Below are 25023 nucleotides of genomic sequence, written 5' to 3'. Positions count from 1 at the left end.
AGGTTGAGAGACTGGGACTGGATGGGTGAAGGTATTGGGTGGTCTTTGAAACTCACTGGTAAAGTGTGTTCCATTTAGTGTGTTCCATTCACTAAAGTGACCATTTAGTGCTGGTCTGTCTAGAGGATGACAACTTATTAGTACTATCACTTATTCTGTTAGTTGAAGTGTCAGAGGTCTGTACAGTGGATCTAAATGTTCCAACCCTGCTGATGACCAATGTGGGTTTGCTTTTTTAAAAACCTAAGAAATTACATGCAATTTGTCTGTTCTTGTGATATTTAGATTGCTAACTTTTTGGAGCCAGCGCATGGTCTTTCAGTGTGTATGTGCAGTCAGACATTGATTGGGACCATCAATTAGTACCACGTTTAATCATCATTAAATTTTTCACAGAAAGTTAACTTGACTGGTCCTTCTAATCATATTAATCCTGAGCTCCTATTTTCTCAAGCTCTTGTACAGTCCAGATTTCAACTTTACAGATTTCAGGGTTCTCAGTGAAATTGGTTCACTGTTATATTATCTACCCACTTACTCACAAATTAAATCCCAGCAGTTTAAGTCATGGATATGAAGCCGTGGATTTTTTTTAAAAGCCATAAAAATCATGGACTCCGTGTAGCAATGACTAAAATGCAGCTTCTAATATTCAAAGCACAAATAACTGACTACATAGGGGTTCAGACAGAAATATTGTATGTGAAGGGCCATAAACATAAAATGAGAAAAGCAATTGACACAGACTACAAAGGAAGTCAGATTACATCAGTGACTTGTTTATCAAGGGTTATTTTTAAAAATTGTGAAAATGGGATGAAGACAAACCAAGAGAGAATAAGCATGTTGGATCAAATAGTATTTTATACCTTTTTTTTTTTAATTTAGATACCTTCAGTCATATCAGCACTCTTTATACACATGTAACGTTCATAGCTCTGACCACATCTGCAGCTCTGTGACAAAATAATTAACATCAGGGAACGCATGATAAGGAAATACTTTCCATTGAACATATTACATTTAATATGAATACTATCAGTTTAAAGAAATATTTCACTTCAGTTAGGGCAGTATCCACCAGTAGAGCCCTGCACAGACACAAACTTTATATCCTCAGATATAAATCGGTATCTGTGGAGCTGCAGGGCTCTACTGGGAACCACAGCAACAAAAGCAGCATCATGTTGGGCCGCTGCTACCCAGAGCCAGCGCCCTGCGCCGGCAGCAACTCTGGCATGACTGTACTGCCCCTAGCCCCACCCACTGGGACTCCACAACCAGGGACAGCTGCCAGTCAGCCTGGTGCCCACCTCAGTGGGCGGGGCTGAGGGTGGTACAGCCATGTTGGAGCAGCTGCTGGCGCGGGGTACTGGCTTCTGGGAGTGGCGGCCCAACATGCTGCTGCTTTCGCCACTGTAGTTCCCAATAGAGCCCTGCAGCTTTGCAGATACGGATTTATATCCACATCTGCGGATATAAATTTTGTATCCGCACAGGGCTCTGTCCACCAGATTGTAATGTGGATAATTATAACTTGTTCTAATGCACACTTTGTTCTGTTACCAGGCTCTGTTTGTTATTTTTGCAGATACTTTGTACTTAATTTTGTACAGTTTTCTGAGCTATACTTGTGATTGGAAAGTTTGCTCTTTACTGTTATAAAGCTCTCTTTTTTTATTGTGATTGGGAAAAGGATCTCAAATAGTGTTAAACTGCAATTGTCATTCATTATCCGTCATATCTGGCACAATGTTGGTGCCAAAACCCATTTTAAATTAATTGGAATGGGAAGGTAAAATTCATAAATGTTAGTCATTTCAGAGGAAGATATCAGTAACCTTAGAAATGCTGTAAATCATAATTTAAGAATATAATCAAACTGTTGAATAGTCACAGGGAAAGTAGTGGTAGATCTGAGACGCATTCTTTTTTGACAAAAACAAATGTATTGGTATTGTGCACTTAAAACTAATATACATGTGTAAGTCTTTAAATAGGAACATTTAAATTACCAAAAACAGTAAGAAGAGGAATTGAGTCGTTGTATCATTATTAAACGTGAGAAATGCCAAGAGCAAATTGCAGTAGTTGATATTTTTAATTTGATTTATATTGAAATATAATTGTACCTTATAGTGGAAAGGGCTTTATCTTCATTCAATGAAAATGTCTTCCATTCTACCCTTTATTCATCTTTTCTTTTTCTTTTTTAATCTGGCTTTGAAGTCAACTGATTTTTCTGATCAAAGTGAAACTGCAGCTGATTATTTTAGTCGTTCCAATCGCAGGGGGAGTATTGTTTCTGATGTGGACGATGTCAGTATCCCAGATTTAAATAGTGTGAGTGTAATGCATATTATGATATTGTAATGAATACAACGGGCTACTAATGATGAGTTTTCTTACTTTACTGAAAAAAAGAATAACTGCCTGAAAAAGGAAAAAACCTCAGAACAGTAGAATTTACTCAATAGTGAATGAGTTTTGTAGCTGTTTTTTAAACTAACTGCCAGTTTTCTTATTAGAAAATAACAGAATGTGCACTGAATAAAAACAAATCTCTTATCCCTTGGAATGCTATTTTTTAACACAGTTCAGAAAATTATTTTGTCCTTTGCCTGAGCTATACATGAATTTATAACAATCTAATTGTATTGTGTATAATATATAATCATGTACTGGAATCATTAACAGTTTATGCATCCATTTGTATGAGTGCTTTGTATACCTGAAAAAGAGCTTTGTGTAAGCTTGAAAGCTCCTCTCTCACCAACAGAAGTTGGTCCAGTAAAAGACATTACCTCACCCACCTTGTGTCTCTAATATCCTGGGACCAACATGGCTACAGCAACACTGCATGCTATAAATACGTAAGGAATGTACAATGTCTGATGTCCTTTATATAATAAGCCTAAAAACCTTTGAGAGTAAACTGTGGTTTTGGTATGAAATAACAAGTTACTGTGCAAAACTGGCACCCTTTTATTCCACAAACCTTATTTGCTGAGTGTTTTCAAAGAGTATCTGCGTGCTTTAGTGACCCCCCCCAAAAAAGAGTTTGGGGTGCTGGTAGCCATCCCATGGCCACACAGTTATGGGAGTATAAACTGGATTCTACTCCTTTTTCATATATTGACAGAATTATCTTAATTCCAATTGCAGGGCCACGTTCTACCACCTGTTATTCCTATTTAACTGAGCTAAGAATTTGGTGCCCAAAATCCCTCCTTTTTCTAGTAGACTGTCCCAATCATTCAGATACAATGAACAGCTAGTCCCCCCAATACCCAATTTACAATTACTTGTAAGAGTAGAACCACACTTCAAGTTAGCAAAATATTTTTTCTTTTCAGATGAAAAAAACATAGTGCAGTATTATTGTCACCACCATGTATGTTATTCACCATCACTGTTGGCAGCAGTATGTTCAGAGCATGAATAGATCTCAGTTGCAGTGTGCATTCTGTTTCAAATTGAAATTTAGGCTTGTAATTTTTTAAATAAAGTTACTTTTACGGATATTAGCGTTCTCTGTTACAAGGACGTGACAATGTGTTGAGAATGGTTAATAGCATTATTTTCTCGTTTACTAGAATTGCTGTTGTGTGAATGGATTCTTAATTCTTGTTTTTATGGTAGCAATAAAAATTACATAATTAAAATTTTCTAATTGATACTCTATAGTGAAGATTGGATTCAGTCAATGTAGTGCAGGTTCACAGTTGATCGTGGGAAAAGGGAGTTGTAAGTTACAACTCTTTGAGACAGAGTCCTTATCAGATAATCAATCAGTAGACTGTCTTAATAATGGGTATCTGCTTCTGGTAGTAACATATGCTGCAGTGGCAGCTCTAAAGATGAAACCAGGAAAGAACGTGAGACATGGAGAACTGTTGTCTTCACAATTGTATGAACTTTGCTTCTGCTGTGATGCCAAATCCTCTTAACTCTTCTCCATTAGTTTAGGGCAAAAAGAATTAGATATTTGTGTTGAAGACAATTATTGGATAAGTTGTTCTGGAAAAGCTACTTATACTTATTAAAAATGTATAGATTTGTAATGTCTTAAGCTTACATTTCATTTGGATTTTTGACTGAAGAAAATGTTGAAATAAGTCTGAGTAATAAAATTAACACATTCACACAAAAGTTTAGTACATCGAGACTTCCTATAACAGATGTGTGTGTTTCTGGTCAAGCTTGATTAATTAAAATATTGTCTGAAATAAATAGTAAGCTATTGGAAATAGTTAGCCTTCTTCGATCATGCCTTCTTCAACCTCTGTTATTTGTCTTGATGTGACTGCCAGTTCTAACAAATAGTGTGGTGTGTTTTCTGGTGACTAGATTAAGACACTCAAAACTGATTTCATTTGTGATCTAAACCAGACTTCCAAAAAGGTTAGTGTTTGCTATTCTGCTTACCATCGCAATCACTGCTATGCTGAGATTTATAATACTGAAAATAATTTCTGTTCTCAGTTCTCTAATATTAACAAAGGTTTTTACCTGAATAGAAATTTTAGATAACCTATATTTTATTTTTAATTATAATCATGAATTTATTTGTAAATGCTACAATTAAAATTAAGTTGTGGAGCGTTGTAAACCATTCTTTGTAATCCTGTGGATTATGTACATCTCATTATGCTTGGTGAACACAAAGGTATTACAGCTGTTCAGTCACAAAATGAATAATTATCACTTTTTTCTCTCTCCAGCTGGAAGAGAAGTGTGACAAACCGTATTCTGAAATTTACACCAGGGTATGTTTGTTTGTTAAAAGATTGAAAGTCAATTTTCTTGCTTTAATTATAGTCAATTTTGAAATATCTCCAAAAGTTTATATGCCATATGTTTTAGTAGTGTTTGTATCCTAATACTTTTTGACAGTGTTAATTGCAAAACGACACTTGTAAAGCTCTGTGTAAAGCCTAGTTTAACATTCCTGTTCCTGTCCCTTTATTTCCCATAGGAAGGGAATGTCTCTTAAAGGAGCTATTTTATTTATACAGTTCATCCCCATATGTCAGGAAATGTTGAGCAAAGAGATTGAATATGAAGGGGACAGGACTGGAAAAACTCAGATTTTTTTAACTGCTGTTGCAGACATTGCTCCAAGTCCTTGTGTGGGAGGGATTAAAATGACTATTAAAAGTGTGGAAACTTTGAGATCGTTCCAGCACAACAAGCCCACTAGCAACATGTACCTAAGTATAGAACTTCAAATTTCTGTAGGATATAAGTAAAAATATGATAAGCTACTTATTTTAGTTTTTCTCTTCACTGTTACATCACCTCAACCAAAGTATTTTTTAAACATCTCATCAACAAAACTGATCATATATCATAGCATGCATATGGAGCCAGCAGACCAAGATATAAACTAGATTCTGGAAATCAACCTTGGTCAAAAGTATGATATTATAGAACCCGAATTTTAAGTCAGGTATAAAACAGGATTTTTTAAATGTATGTTTTCAGTTTTTAATTGTCAAGTAATTTATTATGAGAAATGTGACAGATATCACTAAGTGGGAGGCTACCACCTCAGAACATATCATAGTATGAATCCTGATATAGTTTATTCTTTTTTTTAAGCCGGCATCTCGCAATTCAGCAAGTACAACTCCTCTGAGTGGGAATTCATCCAGACGAGGAAGTGGGGATACAAGCAGTTTGGTGGATCCTGATGTTTCGTTAAGTGAATTACGGGTAAACTCTGTTACTGATTTGAAAAAGTAGGAGGGTTTGTTTAATATGATGGGGCGGTAGAGAGGGAGATGGGATTTCTGCTTATTTGACATAGAAAAATAAAATGTGATCTATCATTTTAAGACGGTGAGGAAATATAGATGCATGTTATAGCAATGTTACTACTTACATATATAAATGTTTGTGGCACTGGAAGCTGAGTACTGAAACAAATTTTATTTTAATAACATTAGAAATTGTTGGATAGATTAAAAAAATTAGACTGAGTAATTTTTAATACTAGTAGTTTTCAAACAATGGTTGCATAACAAAATAGTCAGAATTTTTCACTGATTTGAGGATTGTTTTCAATTTCTCTGTGTTAAAAATGTTTTGTATATTTTATTTTGCACTCTGGCATTTGACTGAAAAATATGCAAAGCTAAAGTCCTATTTTCTTCACAAAATTTTCAACTGTAAACTATTTTCCCTCTTTTATGCAATGGTTCATTCCTATGTCCTGCAGGATATCTATGATCTTAAGGACCAGATACAAGATGTAGAGGGGAGATACATACAGGGACTTAAAGAACTAAAGGTATAAGGGCTCACCATCCCAAGCATGCATTTTATATGGACACATGTTGGTATTGGAGATTTTATCAGTTCCACTAACTGTACACAGCTTTACTAACTAGATTTTTTTAATATTTCTCTGAAGCATGTGCTTAACCTGCAATGCATAGGATGGATCAGATTTTTGTATGTGTAAATTACTAAAATATACTATTTCCCTGTAGATTCAAAGTTATTTATTAGTCTCACATTAAAATAGCATTAAATGTTTACAGTTTTCATATCAAGTGCCAATAAGATGAAAACTAATTGAAGCCTTATATATGGTTTAATATTTTAATGGAAAATAAATGCACATTAAAAATTCATACAATGTGTGAAAAAAGACAGAAATGGGAAATAGTTCTGACAAACAAAATAATTTAACCAAGGAAATTGTCAAGAATTAAACTTATAAATTTCAGAAAATGTTAATTAAAAATCGAAAAATATTTTTTAAAAAATACACTGTGTCATGTGTATTGGATTCAGGAGTAGATGAGGCTTTTATGGCCTATTGATAGACTAGTATCAAGTGAGAGAGAGGTGGATTTTTTTAGTATACTTTGTTTGCACTCTGTTCATCTTTTTCTGTCATATACACAAGGTTCTCATTGTCCTAGTCCTTTGTCATAGTTTAAATATTAAGCAGCACATTGTTAAGTACAATTACTTTCCCATTTGCTTTACTTATAATTGGCAATCTCATCTTTGTTTTCTGTCCAATTAATTCATTTAAGAAATAACTTACAATTAATTTATATTCTGAAGCCTTCCTCCCCCTTTCTCGGCTGTGCCCAGAAGAAACTGGATGCAGAGGAGAATTTGATCTGTCTTTTTCACTATATTCTTATCCAGATGCCTGTATTCAAATTTCTTGTGAATAGTAATATTTAAATATGAAGAGCTCTTAATTGTAATTATTTCTGTTGCATGCACACACACTTACACCCATTTAAGATGCTCTTAATGATCAAGTAGAATTCTAACCTTACCTAAATTGCATTTTACAGCGATTTTTGTTTTGTTTAGTAGCCTTCTGGAGGGATTTAAAGAGAATATGTAATATATTCTGATAAAAGGGAAGTCACACGTTTTAAAGTCAGCATTTCATTATTCTACACTAGCCCATCTCCCTTTCAGAGAATGAGTGCATAAGTGATCAGAATAGCTGGTTTGAGGTTATGAAGTACATAATTTGTATCTCCTTGATGTTAGTGTATTAATGGGCCTCATAGTAAAATGGTCAAAATACTTTTTGTTTTTTTTCTGTAGCCTATTGAATTCTTGATGCAGTCTTATGAATTTCCTTAATGGGGCAGAGCTGGAGGATATCTGACTTTAAGAACTCATATTACCGTAGATGCAGATGTCAAAAATTCTGTAATGATGTATAACTACATGTTCAAATATAAATATGGAGTTCTTATTTAACTGTCAAAATATCTATTATTTGACAAGTCCTCTATTTTCTTGATCTTGTCAAAACACTTTGCATCCACAGGCCTTTATCATTTAACAGCTTGAAAAAGATACCTTTTTTGTTAACTCTGCATGGCACCTGAAAGAATATTTTCAAAATGGGCTTAATGCTAATAAACATGAAGTACTTTGTGCATGCTTGTCTGCATCTCATAAGTGATGTTATGAATCATTAGGAATGTTTTATTTGCAGATAATGTGATTGCTTTTCACTTACCATAAAGCACAAGTTATAGAAATTAACATTCTAGAAGCTTTGCTTGACTGATATCAGATTTAAAAAGTTGATTGCTGTTATTACTATTGTAATTTTAAGAATCCTTAAGGGATCTAATTTTAAGATACTTAAGCACCAGTCCAAGATTATGATTTTGTAATGGATTTTTTCCAGTAGCATGATCATACTCAGAGTGACATACGTTTTGGTGATCTGCAACTCAAAGTCAATATATTTATTATATACGTTCTAAATATTCTCATAAGTATTTGGAAATCTTTGCATCTATAGTCAAGAACTTCTTAAGTCTGAGCCTATTTCTTATGAATGTCCATCCCCTGACGTGCTATTACTACTGCGCCCTTCTTACAGCTTTGGCTCAGTGGCACTACATGTTTTTTCCCCTTTCAAGACTCAGGAAATGTCGTCTTGAGAAATTCTCCACTGCACTATATTCTCTGTTTACTCTGCCTCCAGTTGTAAGGTAATGGTTCTCTGTAGCTCTCTTCCTCCTCCTAACAGGGAAATTATCTTATTTTTCTTGATCTCTGCCTAGTAGTTTTCTGTTGGGCACCTTTCAGAGCTGCCTGGGAATCATACCAGCTTTGCAGTTCCCATGGGTGCTTTTCCAGTATTGGAGGAGTAATGACCTGCCAGCCCACCACTTTCTTGTTCCTAAGGCTGGTGTTCACCCTTCAAGATCTCTAGGATAGCTGAGAAATATACAGATTAAAAAAATTGTGCAAGGGATAGAAAATGTCCAGATTGTGGTTCCACCCAGTCTAAATCAGTTCTTCTTTAAGTGCTTGCTCATATCGATTCCAATTAGGTGTGCGCGCGCCGTGTGCATGATCGTTGAAGAATTTTCTACCCTAGTAACACCCGGTGGGTCGGCTGTGGAGCCCCCTGGAGTGGCGCTTTCATGGCGCTGGATATATACCCCAGCCAACCCAGCGTCCCCTCAGTTCCTTCTTACTGCCCGTGACAGTCGTTGGAACTGTTGAGCACGGCATAACTGTTCTCCACTCTCATTAGCTTTATTAGTTCTTGTAGATAGTTAAGTGTATTCTTACATTAGTAGTTTGTAGTTAATAGTTTGAAGAGTAGTTATAGATAGTTGTAAGTAGTTAGCGGGGGTTAAGGGGGCTATTATCCTCTCTCCCTCCCCTCCCCCCCCGGCGCACAGCCGGGCTCATGCCCAAGGTTCCTGGCTTTAAGCTGTGCGCGACCTGTGCTAAGCCTATGCCAACAGGAGACCCTCATGACTCTTGTCTGAAGTGTTTAGGGGAGTCTCACCAGACGGACAAGTGTAAGATCTGCAAGGCTTTCAGGCCCAGGACCAAAAAGGAGCGTGACTTTAGACTTCAGCAGCTCCTTATGGAGGCGGCACTTAGCCCAGATCCTCCTTCGGCGCGCCAAGCTCCGGCACCGAGTGCCTTGGTGCGCAGTGCCCCAGCCGCATCCTCTGGTACTGCACCGCGAGCAGACGCGGATAAGGCCCCACAGCACCGTCCTCTCTCGGCACCGCGTCCGCCGCAAGCCCCTCGGCGCCGGTCCCTGTCTCCAGGACATAAAAGATCCCACAAGACCAAGAACGCTGCCGTCCAACAGGCACCGGCTCCCCCCGCACCGGTGATAGAGCCGCGTCCAGAGGGGGCAGGCTTCGTCAACACCATTGACTCCAGCACCGGGTGTAGGGCCACTGAGTCCGGTGCGGACTGGCTCACCGCCTCGTCCGGTGGTGGAGCCCTGTCTCCCTTCTACACCCGAGACTTTTGCCACAGCGAAAGACCTCATCGCCCTCACGGAGCCGGTGCTGTCTCAACCTGCGGCACCGCATGCCCTTCGTTCTGTGCAATCCAGGGGCAAGCCTGCTCTGATACGCCCGCCAGCTCCGAGTGTGGACTCGCGGCACCGCTCCCGGTCTCGGAGCAGGTCCTGACGCCACTCGCAGTCCCGGCACCGATCTTCATCTCGGCGCCGGTCGTACTCGCGGCCCAGATCTTCCTCCCGGCACCGGTCTACTTCTTGGCACTGACCTGAGCATCAGTACCAGTCGGAGTCCAGACGCAGTTCTCAGCACCGGTATGAGCGCCGCTCCCGTTTGCGAGGCCGCTCCCGGCACCGAGTCTACAGACGGTCTTCGTCTTCCCGATCCAGATCTGGATCCCGGTACCGACATGGCCATCGGCACCGTTCTCGATCCCGGTACCGTTCACCGGCACCACGCAGAGACCGTTCACCGGTGGACCGGCACCGCTCGGCACCATACCAGAACGAGTCCCTGCAACCACGCTCGGCACTGCCCTGGCCCTTGAGATCGGGCTTCCCGTTCAGCGTACCCTGCTCAGGGTCAGGCTGCAGACGACTTGGGTCATTGGCAGGAGGGGGCAGAGGACCTTAGACAGGACCCTGCGCATTGGTCTTTCTGGACCCCATGGGCGTATCACCAAGGTCAAGGGGCTCCACCAGTGGCCTCTTGCTCGGCACACTCTGAGCCCAGGGTTCCTGAGGCCACCATCTCCTGTCCTCCCCCGGGGGGCATGGAGGCTTCGGTGCCGACACCCATGCAGGCCCCGGACCCTGGTGCAGGGGATCCTGCACATCAGGGACCCTTGGAGATGGACCCTCATATGGATCCTTTACTCCCTGAGGCGGCGTCCTCATCTTCCCCGGATGAGGCGGTAACGGGTACAACAGCCTCAGGCCCACCTCCAATAGACCTCCGTGCCCACAAAGACTTGTTGCGTAGGGTGGCACGAAATATGGACTTACAGGTTGAGGAGATAGTGGAGGTGGAGGACCCGGTGGTGAGCATCCTTTCAGCTGATGCCCCATCCCGGGTGGCATTGCCCATTATCCGTACGATCCAGGCTAACGCTAATGCCATATGGCAAACCCCGGCCTCCATCCTTCGCACTGCCAGAGGTGTAGAGAGGAAGTACTTTGTCCCCTCTAAAGACCATGAGTACCTCTATACACATCCTCCGCCGTGTTCATTGGTAGTTTCCTCAGTGAACGCTAGAGAACGCCATGGTCAGCAGGCGGCAGCGAAGGACGCTAAACGCTTCTATTTGTTTGGACGCAAGGTTTACTCAGCGGGGGGTCTGCAGCTCAGAGCCGCAAACCAACAGGCGCTCCTGAGTCGGTACAATTACAACTCATGGAATTCCATGGGTAAATTTAAGGAGTTGGTCCCCCAGGACTCGAGGGAGGAGTTTGGGGCCCTAGTGGAGGAAGGAAAAATGGTGGCTAGGACCTCCTTGCAGGCCTCCTTGGACATTGCGGACTCGGCCGCCAGGACACTAGCATCTGGAATAGCCATGTTCCAGGTTTCGGGGTTACCGCCAGAACTGCAGCAGACCCTGCAGGATCTGCCGTTCGAGGGCCAGGGGTTGTGGTCTCGGACAAGACGGACTCTCGGTTGCAGAGCCTCAAGGACTCCAGAACCATCATGCGCTCCCTGGGAATGCATGTCCCAGGACCCCAGCAGAGGCCCTTTAGACCCCAGCCACAAAGGTTCTACCCTCCTCCTCCTCGTCCGAGACAGGACTTCCCCAGAAGGCGGGGATGAGGTGGTAGACGGAGGTCGACCGGCCCCCAACCTGGTCAGAACCAAGGCCCTTCTAGGCCACCTTCAGGACCTAGGCAAAACTTTTGAAGGGGCGCTCGAGGACGGTGCGCCAGCCACTACCCAGGATCCATCTCCTTTCTTTCGGGATCACCTCTTCCGTTTCCACCGTGCTTGGTCCCTTATAACCTCCAATCGTTGGGTCCTTCGCATGGTGGAGAGGGGATACGCTCTCTAGTTTTCTTCATTCCCCCCCTCCCCATCCCTCTTCAGGGACCCTTCTCACGAGCATCTCCTTACACAGGAGGTTTTGGGGCTCCTCTCTATGGGGGCCATAGAGGAGGTTCCCCCAGAGTTAAGGGGCAGGGGTTTTTAGTCCCGCTACTTCCTGATCCCCAAAGCAAAAGGGGGTTTGCGACCCATTTTAGACCTACGTGGACTCAATTCATAGTAAAGTTGAAGTTCCGCATGGTCTCCTTGGGGACCATTATCCCTTCCCTGGAGACTGGTACGCCGCCCTCGACATGAAAGACTCATATTTTCATATAGCAATCTACCCCCCTCACAGGCGCTTCCTTCGATTTGTGGTAAACAATGTGCACTACCAATTTGCCGTCCTTCCCTTCGGCTTGTCCGCGGCTCCGAGAGTGTTCACCAAATGTATGGCTGTCATGGCAGCATACCTTCGTCGACAAAGGATACAGGTGTTCCCTTATCTAGACGACTGGCTGGTGCGCGGCCGCACCAGGGAGCAAGTTCAGGCTCACGTCCGGATAATACTACAAGCATTCCACGAGTTAGGCATTCTCCTCAACAAAGAAAAGTCCACTCTGGAGCCAACCCAGAGAATAGAGTTTATCGAGGCAGTTTTAGACTCCAGTCTCGCCCGAGCTCTTCTGCCAGACACTTGATTTCATACCATCGCAAACATCATCCAGGGACTCCAGGTCTTCCCGATCACCACAGTAAGGACGTGCCTCGGCCTGTTGGGACACATGGCCTCTTGCACTTACATAACCAGGCATGCCAGACTTCGGCTTAGCCCGCTTCAGGCCTGGGTAGCGTCGGTGTACCGTCCTTATCGGGACAGCCTAAACATGGTGGTCACGGTTCCGCACTCGGTCTTGACCTCTCTCACCTAGTGGCTGGATCACAAGGCGGTTTGCGCAGGAGTGCCATTTCACGCCCCACAACCTTTCCCTGCACCTGGTCACGGACGCTTCATCTCTAGGTTGGGGCGCTCACCTCGGGGAGCACCATACCCAGGGCCTGTGGACCGCATCCCAACTAGCTCTGCACATCAACGTTCGAGAGCTGATGGTGGTGCGCCTAGCCTGTCAGGCATTTCTCGGTCTCCTACATGGCCGTTGCGTGTCAGTCCTCACAGACAACACCACGGCCATGTTTTACATCAACAAGCAAGGAGGAGCCCGGTCGATTCCCCTGTGCCAAGAGGCCATTCGACTCTGGGAGTTCTGCATTGCCCACTCGATACATCTCATGGCATCGTTCCTCCCTGGAGTCCAGAACACTCTAGCAGACCGTCTCAGCAGATCCTTCCAGACGCACAAGTGGTCAATTCGCCTGGATATCATCTATTCCATCTTTCAGAGGTCGGGATTTCCCCAGGTCGACCTGTTCGCCTCACGAGCCAACAGGAAGTGCCTCCAAGGGCCATCTCCGGGCTCCCTGTCGGACGCTTTCCTCCTACCATGGAGAGACCAGCTGTTCTACGCTTTCCCTCCATTCCCACTGGTCCACAGGGTGCTGCTCAAGCTACGCAGAGACAAGGCACGTATGATTCTGGTCGCTCCAGCTTGGCCAAGACAGCACTGGTACACCACGCTTCTGGAGCTATCGGTACAAACTCCAATCACGCTTCCCTTGTGCCCAGACTTGATCTCTCAGGACCACGGCCAACTCTGTCACCCCGACCTGCAATCGCTCCACCTTACAGCGTGGATGCTCCATGGGTGAATCGGACAGAGCTACAATGCTCACATCCCGTGCAACAGATTCTGCTGGGAAGTAGAAAGCCCTCTACATGGACCACTTACTTAGCCAAGTGGAAACGGTTCTCCTGTTGGTGCGAGCAGCGGGCCACGCCCCCCTTGCAGGCATCTATTCCTCTTATACTCTAATATCTCCTATCCCTGAAACAGCAAGGCTTGACGATATCTTCAATCAGGGTTCACCTGGCTGCTATATCGGCGTTCCACCCAGGAGAACACGCTTCCTCGGTTTTCTCTAACCCGATGGTCGTCCGATTCCTCAAGGGCTTAGACCAGCTATACTCACAGCAACGCCAACCCGTTCCAGCGTGGGATCTTAACCTGGTTCTCTCCAAGCTCACGGGGCCCCCGTTCGAGCCATTGGCTACTTGCTCGCTCCTTTATCTATCTTGGAAGACAGCCTTCCTGGTAGCCATCACTTCAGCGAGGCGTGTTTCTGAAATAAGGGCACTCACGTCTGAGGCCCCGTACACAGTCTTCCATAAAGACAAGGTGCAGCTTCACCCCCACCCTGCCTTTCTTCCCAAGGTAGTATCAGCGTTTCATGTGAACCAGGATATATTTCTCCCGGTCTTCCATCCTAAGCTGCATGCCACCCGTCAAGACCAGCGTATGCACTCCTTGGACGTACGCAGGGCCCTGGCTTTCTATATTGAGTGTACAAAACCGTTTAGGAAGACGACGCAACTCTTTGTTGCAGTGGCCGACCGGATGAAAGGCTTACCGGTCTCCTCGCAACGTGTCTCCTCTTGGATCACGTCTTGCATTCATGCTTGCTACGACCTGGACGGTGCCCCGACGCCGTGCCTCACCACCCACTCCACGAGGGCCCAAGCCTCCTCGACTGCCTTCCTGGCTCATGTCCCGATCCAGGACATTTGTAGAGCTGCAGTTTGGTCATCGGTCCACACCTTCGCCGCTCACTATGCGCTTGTACAGCAGTCCAGAGACGATGCTGCATTCGGATCAGCGGTTTTGCACACAGCGATGTCTCACTCCGACCCCACCGCCTAGGTAAGGCTTGGTAGTCACCTAATTGGAATCGATATGAGCAAGCACTCTAAGAAGAAAAAACGGTTACTCACCTTTGTAACTGTTGTTCTTCGAGATGTGTTGCTCATATCCATTCCAAACCTGCCCCCCTTCCCCACTGTCGGAGTAGCTGGCAAGAAGGAACTGAGGGGACGCTGGGTCGGCTGGGGTATATATCCAGCGCCATGAAGGCGCCACTCCAGGGGGCTCCACAGCCGACCCACCGGGTGTTGCTAGGGTAGAAAATTCTCCGACGATTGTGCACGCGGCGCACGCACACCTAATTGGAATGGATATGAGCAACACATCTCGAAGAACAACAGTTACAAAGGTGAGTAACCGTTTTTTATGTGTGGCTTCTGCCACCAGTGCCATCTACCCTCAACTCAGTCTGAAGGGAATCCTTCCTTCTTTTTCAGGCTTTCTGACTCTTGGACTTAGCTCTACAAGTGTGCAATCTGCCTCCATTGACCTCCTCAGGTCAGCCTGACTAATTTATATAGCCTCTCCATTTTAGATTTCCAGCTAAAATTTGAGGTGACTTTATTTCCGAGTAGCTCTTTTGAGTTGCCTGTAGATTATTTCCATTTTCCAGCCCACTTCCCCCTAGAATTCTCAGTGTCTCCTTCCAAAATTCTTCCAAGTCAGTATTATTTCTGAACCTGACCAACAGATCTATGATACTGATACCTCTACAGAATCTGCTGCCTGTAGAAGCCATCATCTGTGTCTCTTCTCTGGAGTAAGGAGAACAGTTTTTTCTTAAAATGTTTTGTGGCCTCCAAGAAAGAGGGTGGCTTTTGTCCAGTGAAGGACCTGAATTTTGCAGTCAGGAAGGTGAACTTCTGGATGGAACCCATAGCACTGACTCGGGAGATATCACCAGGGGGCTGTGTATGTTCAGTTAATCTCAAGGTCTACTTCCCATTTGTAGTAATGTCTTTGAGATTGTCATCAGCTCCCAGAGTATTTCAGATCTCATATAATTTGGATGATGTACTGATATGTTTCTCCAACAAGGGAAATAGCCTGGGACTCTCTTCAGACCACCAGATTAATTCAATAACATGAGTTTGTGACCAACTTGATATAGCGATCTTGCCACCCCAGAATCTGTTTCAGAAGATCAATTCTGATTCTTCCTGTGGTCCAAGCCCATTAAGTATTAGCCCTCTAGTGCCTGCAACTTCTGATGATCTTCTGTGCAGTTATAGTCCATTGAGCCATAATATATCTGAGTTCTTTTGCACTTCCTCCTGGCAACTGAAACTAGCAATACAAGAGTATGAACAAGCTGATTGGGCTATCTTATCCATTTCATAGCTCACTCAAGTGGCATGTTTCCTTCCTTGTGCATAACCGTGTAGGCAAGCCACTCTGGCTACCGTGCTGAGATGGGAAATCACTTAGTCCAGTGATCTCCAGGATAAACTCATTCCATTTCACCTTTTGAAACTGAGAGTGCAGAGGGATATTGTCAAGTTTCTCCTTCCAAAAATTGTGCCATCTCCAAAATATCTCTACATACAGAAAAAAGAGTGGTTTCACCCTCACTTATTGCAACAGGCAGGGAGGCACTACTTGCACACACAAAAAAGTGTGTGTACACACACACGTATGTATGTATGTGTAGATGTATATAGAGAGAAACAGAGAGACAGACAGACCTTAAGAAGTCCTACAGTTCTGGAAAATCTGGGCTGTTTTATGTGGGCCTCAAATGTCATTGTGAAGAACCACCACCAAAACAGACTGGTTGAGTTTAAAAGATCTCTTCCTGTGAGAATAGAAACTGAGTTAAAAAAAATTTCAGCTTCTAATCCAGAAATGGTTAATTAAACAGACACTTTTCAAATCAACTCAACAAACAGGTCCTTTTATCTTACTCCAGACACTGGCATCAACCACCTTCGAAGATGGGTATTTTTTTTTCTTTCCTTTGGATGGGTCTTCAACTTTACCATTGCCAACAGAGAAAATACAATTTAAAATATCTGGGAGGACTGTGCCTTAGTAAGTCTTGTAATCAGACCACTGGGAGCTGCCAATTATGAAGGACTTAATTCATCAAAGTCCTCATGGAGACTGCTCTTCCTAGCTGGAACCTCAAAACTGAAGCCTTGTCTCACCTGATTACTCCAGAGAACTAGTAGATTTCCTCTTTATATCAAGAAAGCTGTGCATGTTCAGTGTATATATAAAAGAATGTGAAATATATGGTTTTCCTGATATGATCAAAGGACAATAAACACCTTTTAGGCCACTAGAGAAGGAATACTAATGTCTCAGTTGTCCAGTTTTCAAAGTGGCCTGTGCCTCAGTTATTTTAAGCCAGGTGTCTGTTCTACAAACAATACATTTTCTCTTTTGTCTGAAAAGTCACCTCTTCAACCTCTTCTCTGCAGATTTTCTCGTCTCTAAGGCATCAGAAACTAAAAATCAACCTGTTGTACAATGGAATTCAACTTTGGTCCTCCAAGCTCTCACCAACTCTTTTTCTGTTGGCACCTGCTTTTTCCTCATGATGAGAAGAAGAAAAAATTTTCAGCAGTCACTTCAACTAGAAAAATAAGTGAACAAAGGGACCCCTTTTATTAAAGACCTGTAGTTGCAGTTTTTTCCAGAGATAATTGTGGTTTTTGTACCACTCTGGAATTTGTCCCCAATAGAGTATCTTTCTACTTTAACATGAGAACATAAGAAGGACCATACTGGTTCAGACCAATGGTCCAGCTAGTCTGATATCTTGTTTTCTGACAGTGGCCTTGCCAGATGCTTCAGAGGGAATGAACAGAACAGGGCAATTGAGTGATCCATCCCTGGTCATCCAGTCCCATTTTTTGGCAGACAGAAGTTTAGGGACACCCAAAGCATTGGATTGCATCCCTAATCATCTTGGCCAATAACCACTGATGGATAAATTCATGGAAGATAGGTCTAATTCTTTTTTGGAGCCGTTATACTTTTGGCTTTTGCAACATCCCCTGGCCGTGAGTTCCACAGGTTGGCTGTATGTTGTGTGGAGAAATACTTCTGTTTCTTTTATGCCTGTTAATTTCTTTGGGTGTGACTCCTGGTTGTATTATGTGAAGGGTTAAATAACACTTCCCTATTCACTTTCTCCACACCATTCATGATTTTATAGACCTCTATGATATCCCCCCTTAGGCATCTCTTTTCAAAACTGAACAGTCCCAGTCTTTTTAATCTCTCCTCATATGGAAGCTGTTCTTTACCCCTAATCGTTTTTGTTGCCCTTCTCAGTACTATTTTCCAATTCTAATGTGCATCTTTTGAGATGGAGTGACCAAAGAGCGTGCATTATTCAAGGTATGGGCGTAGCATGGATTTATATAGTGACATTATGATATATTCTTTATCTATCCCTTTCCTAATGATTCTTCATATTCAGCTTTTTTGATTGCTGCTGCACATTGAGCAGATGTTTTCAGATAACTATCTGCAATCACTCCTATCTATCTTGAGTGGTAACAGCTAATTTAGATCCCTTCATTTTGTGTTTATAGTTGGGATTATGTTTTCCAGCGTGCTTTACTTTTGCATTTATTGCCAATTAACTTCATCTGCCATTTTGTTGCCCAGTCACCCAGTTTTGTGAGATCGCTTTGTAACTTTGTCCCAGTACAGATCCTTTGGGGACCCTACTATTTAACTTTCTCCGCTGTGAAAAATGGCCATTTGTTCCTCCTACCCTTTGTTTCCTATCTTTTAACCTGTTATTGATCCATTAGAGGACCTTCCCTTTTATGCCATGATTGCCTACTTTGCTAAGAGCCTTTGGTGAGAGACCTTGTCAAAGGCTTTCTGAAAGTCCAAGTATACTAAATCCATTATTTCACCATGGTCCACATATTTGACACCCTTAGAGAATTCTAATAGATTTGGCAAGGCATGATTTCCCTTTACAAAGCCGCGTTGACTCTTCCCCAACATATTGTGTTAATCTATGTTTCTGATAATTCTTTACTATAGTTTCAACCTATTTGCCTGGTGCTGAAGTTTAGGCTTACTGGCCTGTAGTTGCCAGGATCACCTTTGGAGCCTTTGTTAAAAATTGGCATTACGTTAACTATCCACCAGTCATCTGATTTAAGCGATAGGTAACATACCACAGTTAGTAGTTCTGTGATTTCATATTTGAGTTCCTCAGAACTCTTTCGTAAATACCATGTGGTCCTGGTGACTTATTACTGTTTAATTTAGCAGTTTATTCCCAAATCATCTTTATTGATACCTCAATCTAGGACAGTTCCTCAGATTTGTCACCTAAAAAAATGGCTCAAGTGTGGGAACCTTCCTCACATCCCCTGCAATGAAGACTGATGCAAAGAATTCATTTAGCTTCTCCTCAGCCTTGTTTTCCTTGAGTGCTCCTTTAGTATCTCAATTATCCTGTGGTCCCACTGATTGTTTGGTGGGCTTCTTGCTTCTGATGTACTTAAAAACTAAGAGCAAAAATGTTTGTCTTTTGCTAGTTGGTCTTCATATTCTTTGTTGGCCTGCCTAATTATATTTTTACACTTTGTATTTTCCTCAATAGGATTTAACTTCTAGTTTTTTAAAATGTCCTTTTTTTATCTCTAGTCACCTCTTGTACTTTTCTTTTGTTGGTCCTCTTTCTGTTTTGGTGTGGGTTTTTGGGAGGGGGGTACATATTGTGTGAGCCTCCATTATCGTGTTTTTCAGACGTTTCCTTGCAGCTTGCAGCTATTTCACTCTTGTCTGTTCCTTTTAATTTCCATTTAAGCTCCGTCCCCTGCCCCCCCCCCCCCCAAATCTACATATCCTTTGGAAATACTAAGGGCCATAAAACTTTATTTGATCTTACTATGGAATGGAATAACTAATGTTCTTTTCATGGGCACAAACACACCTTAAGGCTTATAAATTTATCTGTCAGGGACTCAATGCACACTCAACTAGAAGAACAACCACTTCATAAGCAGAACAGGAGTACTTGTGGCACCTTAGAGACTAACAAATTTATTAGAGCATAAGCTTTCATGGGCTACAACCCACTTCTTCGGATGCATATAGAGTGAAACATATATTGAGGAGAAATATATACACACATACAGAGAGCATGAACAGATGGGATAAATTAAACACGCTCTCTGTATGTGTGTATATATTTCTCCTCAATATATGTTTCACTCTATATGCATCCGAAGAAGTGGGTTGTAGCCCACGAAAGCTTATGCTCTAATAAATTTGTTAGTCTCTAAGGTGCCACAAGTACTCCTGTTCTTTTTGAGGATACAGACTAACACGGCTGCTACCCTGAAACACTTCATAAGCAGAAGAGATGAGAGCTACTTTTGATGAGATCTGCAAGGCAGACACTTAATTTTCAACAATTAATGCTTTCACCATTCATTGCAGAATTGTTATAGTGACCTAAGCAGAAGTTGTGTTTGTGCTTCTCTTAATCTAAAATTAGAAATTCCTTTGTATATAGTTGTATAAAGTTTTTATCTATATTTTAATTGTTTTTCTTTGTCCCACTCTGACTTTAATATCTGGTTACTCTTTGCTACTTCCCAGAGTATAGAGACACATGAAAAATTTCCTTACCTGTAATTTTTTTATTTGTTATGGTTTTCCATCTTCTGATATGTATGACTTCCACTTTGAAGATGTCCTTTATTTTCTGGTGGAACATAGAACAAATGAATGCTTTTTCATCATGCTCATAAACCGTCATATTCTGCAAGTTTAATCTATTAATTTATCCATGCACGATTATTCTGAGACCCTATCTACCAATTTCTTCCAAATACTGTCATTCTAATTCAGTATGGCATTTGTAAGTTTTTGTCCTGGGAAGGGTGCTTGAGATACGGTATTTCTCCAGCACAGGGCTTCTGGATCCTGGAAGTGGGAAAAGGAGGTATGAGTAGACATAATTAGATGAAATTATGAAAAGGAAGATTTGGGCTGTAAGGAACAGCTTACTGAAAATGTGTTAGATTATGGAATAATCTCCTTCAGAAAGTGGAATTGGTGGAAACGCCATCAGTTCCAACTTTGAAAAATAGATAACAGAACACTAGAGAATGTATAGTGGGGGAACAGTCCTACACTGGCAAGAAAATGGATTTGATGATCTAACAGGCCACCTCTAATTTATATGAATCTATTATATTGAGATTTTGCACTTTAAAATTATCTTGTATTGAGATCACTGCATATTTCAAGGATACAAGTAGGCTAATAGTTTCTCTATTATGTGAATAATTGACATTTGCTACTGTGCTTGAAAATTGTGTTTACATGATTGATTTTTACCCTCAGGGCAGAGAAGAATTGGGTAAGAGTGGTTGACTAGGTGCATAGCAGACTGTGCACATGCACCTTCTCTTTAGCCAAAGACCTTATTTAGACAGATTAGTATCAAGTATATGAATCAAAACTGTGGAGTTCTCCAAAAAGTAAATGAGATGCATATGCCACAACTGGTAAAAGAGCTAAGCAGTTAGAGGCACAAAAACTGTTTAAACACTGATTTCTCCAAAACCACAGGGGATGATTACTAAAATGTCTGTGACCATATTAAAACTTAGGTTCTGAGCTATAAAACAATAAGTGATTGTGGTGGTGTTAATGTGTTAAAGTATCTGATTTTTAACCTGCCAAAATAAACTTATCATTTAAAATCATTCTTAATTATTGAGAGATCTTCTTTCATACTTTTAGGTGATTTATTTGGTTAATCATTTCAGCTCTTATCAATTTTGTAATTTTACTAAATTCCTAAAAAACGTTTACACCTGCAAACACTGAACAAATGTTATGGCTGTGACACAAATTGACAGAAAAACGAAAATGCATAGGTTAGGGGGCAATAGCTCCTACATCTTCCAAAGTTAGACATATTAGTAAGATTCTAAGTTCCGGGGGTGGCACAGGAAAAAATGCAGGTGAAAAGTTATTCTGTAATTTGTTGCATACATTTGCAACAATTTTGCAGTGCAATTAACACTATCAACTAAATAATAGAAACTTATTGTAATTAATTTATATTTCTACAGAAAGACCTCAAACAGTACTTAATAAATTAAAATGTTGGTATGATTTTAGTTCAAAACAAATGTAAGCTCTTCAGTATTATGTCCACAGGTAGCATTTATACGGATTCATCAAACAGTTAAATTAATGCTAATTTTTCTAACATCTGTGCAGGATTCTCTATCTGAAGTTGAAGAGAAGTATAAGAAAGCTATGGTTTCTAATGCTCAGCTAGATAATGAGAAAAACAATTTGATTTATCAAGTGGATACGCTAAAGGATGTCATTGAGGAAAGGGAAGAGCAGATGGCAGAATTCTATAGGGAAAATGAAGAGAAGTCAAAGGTACTGATATTTTGTGTATTAAACTGTAATATAAAAGCCTGATTTTTTTAATGAATATAGAGCCTGATGGTCAGTAGCTACCTTGAATATTGAGATTATTTTTTAAGCAGATATGACAGAGAAGCTATATCATGATTGAAAATTATTAAGAACCGGAATATTCTGTTGAAGTGTGTGTGTTGGGAGGCAATAATTATTTTGTCAGTCACTTAGATTCCTCCTTTCCACAAAGGTCCAGGCCCCAAATTTTTCAACACTAGCTAGAAAATATAATACAAAAAGAGCATTGTGCAGATTCAATAATTGGGTGGGCTTCTCACCAGCTCATTGCACTTACACCTTATTGGTGGGTTGCCCACATTCCCAGCTAGTAGGTTTAGTCATTTAGCTACTTAGTGTCTGAAAAACTATTCAGACCCTGAACCTGTAAATTTTAACTTTTAAGGAGTCTGAAATGCAAGAGAAAATCATTGCTAATACTGCTATTTACTGATGTTCATAATATGTTTATTTTAATTTATATTGAAAATGTATGTGTCAAACCCTCAACAAAGCATGCACTGCTTTACTGATATTTATTTAATATAGGAATTGGAAAGGCAGAAACACATGTGCAATGTTCTACAGTATAAGATGGATGAACTTAAAGAGGGCCTTCGTCAGAGAGATGAACTAATAGAGGTTTGTACACATTCAATGTCATATAGCTGTACTTATGGAAATATGTGAGGGATAAAGTAAATAAAGAAATGTTGTTGTTTATTCCTTCTCATAACACAAGAACTAGGGGTCACCAAATGAAATTAATAGGCAGCATATTTAAAACAAACAAAAGGAAGTATTTCTTCAGACAACGCACAGTCAACCTGTGGAATTCTTTACCAGAGGATGTTCTGAAGGCCAAGACTAGAACAGGGTTCAAAAAAGAGCTAGATAAATTCATGGAGGATAGGTTCATCAATGGCTATTAGTCAGGATGGGCAGGGATGGTGTCCCTAGCCTCTGTTTGCCAGAAGCTGGGAATGGGCGACAAGGAGTGGACCACTTGATGATTTCCTGTTCCGTCCATTCCCTCTGGGGCACCCAGCATTGGCCACTGTCGGAAGACGGGATACTGGGCTAGATGGACCTTTGGTCTGACCCAGTATAGCTGTTATGTTCTTTTGTTTTGATGTAGATAGACTATATCAAGTTTGGATATGTACGTATTTCCCGTATACAAAATAGACACAAATATCAGATTATATTTTTTGAGCAACAAAAAGTCCAGTTGTAGTGACAGGAACATAAACTTATCCAATCAGTATTTTATGAGTTACCATTCTATCTTAATTTTTATGAATTTATTTAAAAGTTAGGAATGTTCCTATGAAATTTACAAAAATTTATATTGGATATGGTAAAATACTTAAAAAAATAAAAATAAAAAAAAATCTAATTACTGGGCCTCAGACCAATATTTTCTTTTTGTGAACACAAGTCTAATGCCTCTATTCGCAAAACATGGGTTCATAGACTGGCAGTTTTCCATAGCTCGAACTCCTGCTCTATCACCACACCCAAATATTGGGCTGTTGTCCCAATCCCAGACACCAGCCTCAAATGAATTTAACTTTCTTTGCCTTCCCAAAAACGTTTGTTTTACAGTTTATTTAAAAAGGGGATGGGGGGAATTTCAGTGTTTGTGAATGACCTCTAATTAGGTTTGCATTGTGGCTTATGTTTGCGCAGGTGTAAATGAATGTGTTGTTTTCAGTTGGCATGGTACTGGTTCTCAAAATCAGTGCCAGCTTCTTGTCTGCAAACCCCATATTAAATTGTAGGTCCAAGGAATGTCAGTTTCTAGCTCTTTTAACTAGATACACCAATCAAGGCTATAACATTTGAAAGTTATTCATTCCTCCTATTCTTTTCCTTCCCCCCCTTCCGTCCCCCAGTTCCTCCACTACCCTACCAGTTCCCTGGGTCGGTCGGTCTTTGGGGTCCTGTGAAACTCAGAAGACTTTTGAGAAAACCCCTGATCAGTAGTGGGAGGATATGGTACTGATGGGGGTGCAGCTTATGGTGCTAAGACTGATGTATGCAGCCAATATGACCTCTGGCCAGGAGAAGGGGTTGTTCTTTGAGGGCTTGCTCATGTCCATTCCATTGTAGATGTGTGTGCTTGCCACATGCACTGGTGCTGGATGTTTTTCCCTCAGTGGTATGCGTAGGGGACTGGTCTGGTGCCCTCTGGAGTGGTGAACATATGGTATAAAGGGCGCTGCCGGCTCCCCACACCCTCAGTTCCTTCTTTCCACCAGTGACAGTGCTGGAATGTCTCCTTGCTTCGGCAAGCGCTTACTTTCCCAGTGGTTTTCTCTTAGTGTTGTAAATAGATAAGTAGTTCTTTGTCTTCTTAACTGTTAGTGTTCTAGATAGCTTAGACCAGAGGTGGGCAAACTATGGCCCGCGGTACCCTCCTACCTGGCCCCTGGCCCGGGAGGTTTGCCCCTGGTCCCTCCCCCGCTGTCCTCCCTCCCCCGCAGCCTCAGCTCACTGCACCGTGGGCTCTGGGCAGCGGACTGCAAGCTCTTGGGGTAGAGTAGCTGCAGAGCCTGGCCTGACCCGGTGCTCTGTGCTGCACGGTGCGTGGCTGGCTCTAGCCGGGCGGTGTGGCTGCCTGTCCTGGTGCAGCCGCGCTGCCAGCTACCGGCGCTCTAGGCAGTGCAGAAAGGGGGCGGGGAGCGGGGGGGTTGGATAGAGGGCTGGGGAGTTCAGGGGGTGGTCAGGGGCCAGAGGTGGGGACGGTCAGAGGGTGGGGATCGGGGGTTCTGGGGGCGGTCAGGGAGAAGGGGTGGTTGGATGGGGCAGGAGTGCAGGGGGGGCAGTCAGGAAGGAGAGGGGGGGTTGGATGGGGCAGCGGGGGGCAGTCAGGGGAGGGGGTTCCGGGGGTGGTTAGGGAGCAGGGTGGGGGTGGATTGAGCAGGGGTCCCCAGAGGGCAGTCAGGAAGGGGGGGGGGTTGGATGGGGTGGCGCGGGAC

The 25023-nt window shown here is 42.3% G+C and overlaps 2 protein-coding genes across 42 annotated transcripts in view; both read left to right on the top strand.

Annotated features, from left to right (window-relative positions):
- Nucleotides 1–25023, top strand: part of LRRFIP2 (LRR binding FLII interacting protein 2) — a 129543-nt gene that overhangs the window by 75843 nt on the left and 28677 nt on the right. For 24 of the 41 annotated variants that reach the window (XM_065583710.1, XM_065583706.1, XM_065583719.1 and 21 more), the window contains 6 exons: nt 2230–2343; nt 4725–4769; nt 5605–5718; nt 6224–6295; nt 21830–22000; nt 22589–22681. In XM_065583710.1, coding sequence (XP_065439782.1) covers nt 2230–2343; nt 4725–4769; nt 5605–5718; nt 6224–6295; nt 21830–22000; nt 22589–22681 — 609 coding nt within the window. The remainder of the gene's footprint in view (nt 1–2229; nt 2344–4724; nt 4770–5604; nt 5719–6223; nt 6296–21829; nt 22001–22588; nt 22682–25023) is intronic. The other 17 variants (XM_008171198.4, XM_065583722.1, XM_042860314.2 and 14 more) reach the window with 3 other exon arrangements.
- Nucleotides 9043–12036, top strand: LOC135981398 (uncharacterized). The gene is made up of 2 exons (XM_065583724.1): nt 9043–9394; nt 9445–12036. The coding sequence occupies exon 2, from the start codon at nt 10555–10557 to the stop codon at nt 11818–11820; it is 1266 nt and encodes a 421-aa protein (XP_065439796.1). The 5' UTR covers nt 9043–9394; nt 9445–10554; the 3' UTR covers nt 11821–12036.

The sequence above is a fragment of the Chrysemys picta genome, chromosome 2 (assembly GCF_011386835.1).
Source record: "Chrysemys picta bellii isolate R12L10 chromosome 2, ASM1138683v2, whole genome shotgun sequence".
Classification (NCBI taxonomy): domain Eukaryota; kingdom Metazoa; phylum Chordata; order Testudines; family Emydidae; genus Chrysemys; species Chrysemys picta.
The sequence above is the reverse complement of the archived record's forward strand: the minus strand, read 5'-3'. Positions and strand labels throughout refer to the sequence as shown.